Source organism: Salmo salar, chromosome 12 (assembly GCF_965601325.2).
Source record: "Salmo salar chromosome 12, fSalSal1, whole genome shotgun sequence".
Lineage (NCBI taxonomy): Eukaryota > Metazoa > Chordata > Actinopteri > Salmoniformes > Salmonidae > Salmo > Salmo salar.
Genome location: NC_138302.1, coordinates 96588772 through 96596271, shown reverse-complemented (window position 1 = coordinate 96596271; position 7500 = coordinate 96588772). Strand labels below are relative to the sequence as shown.

Sequence of the window (7500 nt, the reverse complement as noted above, 5' to 3'; positions counted from 1 at the left end):
AGAGTAGGAGAAAGAGAGAGACACGGGAGAGAGAGAGAGAGTAGAGAGAGAGTAGGAGAGAGAGAGAGAGTAGAGAGAGAGTAGGAGAAAGAGAGAGACACGGGAGAGACAGAGAGAGAAAGAGAGAGAGAGAGAGAGAGAGAGAGTAGGAGAGAGAGAGAGAGTAGGAGAGAGAGAGAGAGTAGGAGAGAGAGAGAGAGAGAGAGAGAGAGTAGAGAGAGAGTAGGAGAAAGAGAGAGACACGGGAGAGAGAGAGAGAGTAGAGAGAGAGTAGGAGAGAGAGAGAGAGTAGAGAGAGAGTAGGAGAAAGAGAGAGACACGGGAGAGACAGAGAGAGAAAGAGAGAGAGAGAGAGAGAGAGAGAGTAGGAGAGAGAGAGAGAGTAGGAGAGAGAGAGAGAGTAGGAGAGAGAGAGAGAGAGAGAGAGAGTAGAGAGAGAGTAGGAGAAAGAGAGAGACACGGGAGAGAGAGAGAGAGTAGAGAGAGAGTAGGAGAGAGAGAGAGAGTAGAGAGAGAGTAGGAGAAAGAGAGAGACACGGGAGAGAGAAAGAGAGAGAGTAGGAGAGAGAGAGAGAGAGAGAGAGTAGAGAGAGAGTAGGAGAAAGAGAGAGACACGGGAGAGAGAGAGACTAACCTGTCTGTTTCGTCTCCTTTGATTTTCTTCCAGGGTTCGTTGACCTGGATGTACTGGTTACCGTGGCGAGAGATGTTGAGGATACACTTCAGGGCATCACGGATCCTGATAGGATGAACAGAACAGAACAGAGCCTGATAGGGTGAACAGAACAGAACAGATCCTGATAGGGTAAACAGATCCTGAAAGGGTAAACAGATCCTGAAAGGGTAAACAGATCCTGATAGGGTAAACAGATCCTGATAGGGTAAACAGATCCTGATAGGATGAACAGAACAGATCCTGATAGGGAGAACAGAACAGATCCTGATAGGGTGAACAGAACAGATCCTGATAGGGAGAACAGAACAGATCCTGATAGGGAGAACAGAACAGATCCTGATAGGGAGAACAGAACAGATCCTGATAGGGTGAACAGAACAGATCCTGATAGGGTGAACAGATCAGATCCTGATAGGGTAAACAGATCCTGATAGGGTAAACAGATCCTGATAGGGTAAACAGAACAGATCTTGATAGGGTGAACAGAACAGAACAGATCCTGATAGGGTAAACAGATCCTGATAGGGTAAACAGATCCTGAAAGGGTAAACAGATCCTGAAAGGGTAAACAGATCCTGATAGGGTAAACAGATCCTGAAAGGGTAAACAGATCCTGATAGGGTGAACAGATCAGATCCTGATAGGGTAAACAGAACAGATCCTGATAGGGTAAACAGATCCTGATAGGGTAAACAGATCCTGAAAGGGTGAACAGAACAGATCCTGAAAGGGTAAACAGAACAGATCCTGAAAGGGTAAACAGAACAGATCCTGATAGGGTAAACAGATCCTGAAAGGGTAAACAGATCCTGATAGGGTAAACAGATCCTGAAAGGGTAAACAGATCCTGATAGGGTAAACAGATCCTGATAGGGTGAACAGATCAGATCCTGATAGGGTGAACAGATCAGATCCTGATAGGGTAAACAGAACAGATCCTGATAGGGTAAACAGAACAGATCCTGATAGGGTGAACAGATCCTGATAGGGTGAACAGATCAGATCCTGATAGGGTGAACAGATCAGATCCTGATAGGGTGAACAGAACAGATCCTGATAGGGTGAACAGAACAGATCCTGATAGGGTGAACAGAACAGATCCTGATAGGATGAACAGAACAGATCCTGATAGGGTGAACAGATCAGATCCTGATAGGGTAAACAGATCCTGATAGGGTAAACAGATCCTGATAGGGTAAACAGAACAGATCTTGATAGGGTGAACAGAACAGAACAGATCCTGATAGGGTAAACAGATCCTGATAGGGTAAACAGATCCTGAAAGGGTAAACAGATCCTGAAAGGGTAAACAGATCCTGATAGGGTAAACAGATCCTGATAGGGTAAACAGATCCTGAAAGGGTAAACAGATCCTGATAGGGTGAACAGATCAGATCCTGATAGGGTAAACAGAACAGATCCTGATAGGGTAAACAGATCCTGATAGGGTAAACAGATCCTGAAAGGGTGAACAGAACAGATCCTGAAAGGGTAAACAGAACAGATCCTGAAAGGGTAAACAGAACAGATCCTGAAAGGGTAAACAGAACAGATCCTGATAGGGTAAACAGATCCTGATAGGGTAAACAGATCCTGATAGGGTAAACAGATCCTGATAGGGTAAACAGATCCTGAAAGGGTAAACAGATCCTGATAGGGTAAACAGATCCTGAAAGGGTAAACAGATCCTGATAGGGTAAACAGATCCTGATAGGGTGAACAGATCAGATCCTGATAGGGTGAACAGATCAGATCCTGATAGGGTAAACAGAACAGATCCTGATAGGGTAAACAGAACAGATCCTGATAGGGTGAACAGATCCTGATAGGGTGAACAGATCAGATCCTGATAGGGTGAACAGATCAGATCCTGATAGGGTGAACAGAACAGATCCTGATAGGGTGAACAGAACAGATCCTGATAGGGTGAACAGAACAGATCCTGATAGGATGAACAGAACAGATCCTGATAGGATGAACAGAACAGATCCTGATAGGATGAACAGAACAGATCCTGATAGGATGAACAGAACAGATCCTGATAGGATGAACAGAACAGATCCTGATAGGGTGAACAGAACAGATCCTGATAGGATGAACAGAACAGATCCTGATAGGATGAACAGAACAGATCCTGATAGGGTGAACAGAACAGATCCTGATAGGATGAACAGAACAGATCCTGATAGGATGAACAGAACAGATCCTGATAGGGTGAACAGAACAGATCCTGATAGGATGAACAGAACAGATCCTGATAGGATGAACAGAACAGATCCTGATAGGGTGAACAGAACAGATCCTGATAGGATGAACAGAACAGATCCTGATAGGATGAACAGAACAGATCCTGATAGGGTGAACAGAACAGATCCTGATAGGATGAACAGAACAGATCCTGATAGGATGAACAGAACAGATCCTGATAGGATGAACAGAACAGATCCTGATAGGATGAACAGAACAGATCCTGATAGGATGAACAGAACAGATCCTGATAGGGTGAACAGAACAGATCCTGATAGGATGAACAGAACAGATCCTGATAGGATGAACAGAACAGATCCTGATAGGGTGAACAGAACAGATCCTGATAGGATGAACAGAACAGATCCTGATAGGATGAACAGAACAGATCCTGATAGGGTGAACAGAACAGATCCTGATAGGATGAACAGAACAGATCCATCAATATGCAACAAGGTGAAATAAGACCTTATTTCAAAGTGTCTTGTACATTACAGTGGTGCTGCTTCAACATGAACTCTCCAGACCACAACACAAAATATAAACTTCAACTTTCAACTTTCCATTCTTTTCAGACACTCCTAAAAACCGTGTCAGTGTGTGTGTGTGTGTCTCTGTGTTTCTGTGTGTGTGTGTGTGTGTGTGTGTGTGTGTGTGTGTGTGTGTGACTAGCAGCATTTTGACAACTTGTTCTTACTTGACTCTGTCCATGAGGTTCATGTACTGCTTCAGCTCCCATCCCACCTGAGCCAACAGCCTCTTGTCCTCCTGCTGAAGATCCATGGCAGGGACATAGCTCTCAAAGAACTTACTGACAAACATACCAGCCCTGAGGGAGGGAGGGAGGGAGGGAGGGAGGGAGGGAGGGAGGGAGGGAGGGAGGGAGGGAGGGAGGGAGGGAGGGAGGGAGGGAGGGAGGGAGAGAGGGAGGGAAGGAAGGAAAGGAAGGAAGGAAGGAGAGGGAGGGAAGGAAGGAGAGGGAGAGAGGGAGGGAGGGAAGGAGAGGGGAGGAAGAGAGGGAGAGGGGAGGAAGAGAGGGGGAAGAGAGGGAGAGAGGGAGGGAAGGAAGAGAGGAAGAGAGGGAGGAAGAGAGGGAGGGGAGGGAGAGAGATAGATGGGGGCGTGGTAGCAAGAGAGAGGAAAGTTGGACAGAAAGTTCATCACAAGCAATTCCTTCCAATTCCCAATGTGTTGACTTCAGCACTTAGATAGGCTTAAATGATTCATTCCAATATGTTATAATTTATTTAACGATTTAATATAAAACACAACTACTTGAATAAATAATGAGACATTTCCAGGTTTAGAGATTCAGTTGCTGGTAGTCTGCTCCTTCCTGACCCAGAACCTAACCAGATCCCCAGCCTCTACCTCTCCAGCTACGGTACCTGTTGAGCCCCAGCCTCTACCTCTCCAGCTACGGTACCTGTTGAGTCACAGCCTCTACCTCTCCAGCTACGCTACCTGTTGAGTCCCAGCCTCTACCTCTCCAGCTACGGTACCTGTTGAGTCCCAGCCTCTACCTCTCCAGCTACGGTACCTGTTGAGGCCCAGCCTCTACCTCTCCAGCTACGGTACCTGTTGAGTCCCAGCCTCTACCTCTCCAGCTACACTACCTGTTGAGTCCCAGCCTCTACCTCTCCAGCTACGGTACCTGTTGAGGCCCAGCCTCTACCTCTCCAGCTACGGTACCTGTTGAGTCCCAGCCTCTACCTCTCCAGCTACAGTACCTGTTGAGGCCCAGCCTCTACCTCTCCAGCTACACTACCTGTTGATGAAGTTGCCCAGGTTGTTGAGAAGCTCAGAGTTGTTCTTGGTGGCCATGTCCACCCAGGAGAAGGCCGAGTCCTGTCCCTCAGGACGGAGGTAGAGCAGGTAGAATCTCCACACGTCAGAGGGGATGCCCGTATCCTTGGCCATGTCACCAAACACACCAACACCTCGACTCTTGGAGAACTTGGTGTCCTCGTAGTTGAGGTACTCTGAGAGAAAACACCGACACAGTGGATCATTTCAACTTATCCAGAACGACTAACAACTGCAAGTGGATTGAACTGGGTAACATGAACAGTCAACAATCACAGTGGTAAAACACAAAATGAAACATCTAAAATAGAAAATTGTATTGTCTGCAATATTACAAGTTTCACCAACACTAAAGCCCTTTGTGTGTGTGTGTGTGTGTGTGTGTGTGTGTGTGTGTGTGTGTGTGTGTGTGTGTGTGTGTGTGCATGTCAAATCAAATTGTATTAGTCACGTGCGCCCCGAATACAACTGGTGTTGACCTTACGGTGAAATTCTTACTTACGAGCCCCTAACCAACAGCGCAGTTTAAAAAATACGAATAAGAAATAAAAGTAACAAGTAGTTAAAGAGCAGCAGTAAAATAACAATAGCAAGGCTATATACAGGGTGTTACGGTACAGAGTCAATGTGGAGGCTATATACAGGGTGTTACGGTACAGAGTCAATGTGGAGGCTATATACAGGGTGTTACGGTACAGAGTCAATGTGGAGGCTATATACAGGGTGTTACGGTACAGAGTCAATGTGGAGGCTATATACAGGGTGTTACGGTACAGAGTCAATGTGGAGGCTATATACAGGGTGTTACGGTACAGAGTCAATGTGGAGGCTATATACAGGGTGTTACGGTACAGAGTCAATGTGGAGGCTATATACAGGGTGTTACGGTACAGAGTCAATGTGGAGACTATATACAGGGGGTACCGGTACAGAGTCAATGTGGAGGCTATATACAGGGTGTTACGGTACAGAGTCAATGTGGAGGCTATATACAGGGTGTTACGGTACAGAGTCAATGTGGAGGCTATATACAGGGTGTTACGGTACAGAGTCAATGTGGAGACTATATACAGGGTGTTACGGTACAGAGTCAATGTGGAGACTATATACAGGGGGTACCGGTACAGAGTCAATGTGGAGGCTATATACAGGGTGTTACGGTACAGAGTCAATGTGGAGGCTATATACAGGGGGTACCGGTACAGAGTCAATGTGGAGGCTATATACAGGGTGTTACGGTACAGAGTCAATGTGGAGGCTATATACAGGGTGTTACGGTACAGAGTCAATGTGGAGGCTATATACAGGGTGTTACGGTACAGAGTCAATGTGGAGGCTATATACAGGGTGTTACGGTACAGAGTCAATGTGGAGGCTATATACAGGGGGTACCGGTACAGAGTCAATGTGGAGGCTATATACAGGGGGTACCGGTACAGAGTCAAAGTGGAGGCTATATACAGGGTGTTACGGTACAGAATCAATGTGGAGGCTATATACAGGGTGTTACGGTACAGAGTCAATGTGGAGGCTATATACAGGGTGTTACGGTACAGAGTCAATGTGGAGGCTATATACAGGGTGTTACGGTACAGAGTCAATGTGGAGGCTATATACAGGGGGTACCGGTACAGAGTCAATGTGGAGGCTATATACAGGGTGTTACGGTACAGAGTCAATGTGGAGGCTATATACAGGGTGTTACGGTACAGAGTCAATGTGGAGGCTATATACAGGGTGTTACGGTACAGAGTCAATGTGGAGGCTATATACAGGGGGTACCGGTACAGAGTCAATGTGGAGGCTATATACAGGGGGTACCGGTACAGAGTCAATGTGGAGGCTATATACAGGGGGTACCGGTACAGAGTCAATGTGGAGGCTATATACAGGAGGTACCGGTACAGAGTCAATGTGGAGGCTATATACAGGGGGTACCGGTACAGAGTCAATGTGGAGGCTATATACAGGGGGTACCGGTACAGAGTCAATGTGGAGGCTATATACAGGGTGTTACGGTACAGAGTCAATGTGGAGGCTATATACAGGGTGTTACGGTACAGAGTCAATGTGGAGGCTATATACAGGGGGTACCGGTACAGAGTCAATGTGGAGGCTATATACAGGGTGTTACGGTACAGAGTCAATGTGGAGGCTATATACAGGGTGTTACGGTACAGAGTCAATGTGGAGGCTATATACAGGGTGTTACGGTACAGAGTCAATGTGGAGGCTATATACAGGGTGTTACGGTACAGAGTCAATGTGGAGGCTATATACAGGGTGTTACGGTACAGAGTCAATGTGGAGGCTATATACAGGGTGTTACGGTACAGAGTCAATGTGGAGGCTATATACAGGGGGTACCGGTACAGAGTCAATGTGGAGGCTATATACAGGGGGTACCGGTACAGAGTCAATGTGGAGGCTATATACAGGGGGTACCGGTACAGAGTCAATGTGGAGGCTATATACAGGGTGTTACGGTACAGAGTCAATGTGGAGGCTATATACAGGGTGTTACGGTACAGAGTCAATGTGGAGGCTATATACAGGGGGTACCGGTACAGAGTCAATGTGGAGGCTATATACAGGGTGTTACGGTACAGAGTCAATGTGGAGGCTATATACAGGGTGTTACGGTACAGAGTCAATGTGGAGGCTATATACAGGGGGTACCGGTACAGAGTCAATGTGGAGGCTATATACAGGGGGTACCGGTACAGAGTCAATGTGGAGGCTATATACAGGGTGTTACGGTACAGAGTCAA

General features: G+C 46.6%; 1 protein-coding gene across 1 annotated transcript in view; it reads right to left on the bottom strand.

Moving 5' to 3' along the window:
* Positions 1-7500, bottom strand: part of mars1 (methionyl-tRNA synthetase 1) — a 67397-nt gene that overhangs the window by 11565 nt on the left and 48332 nt on the right. The window contains 3 exon segments of the mRNA XM_082959494.1: positions 635-739; positions 3621-3752; positions 4692-4905. Coding sequence (XP_082815620.1) covers positions 635-739; positions 3621-3752; positions 4692-4905 — 451 coding nt within the window.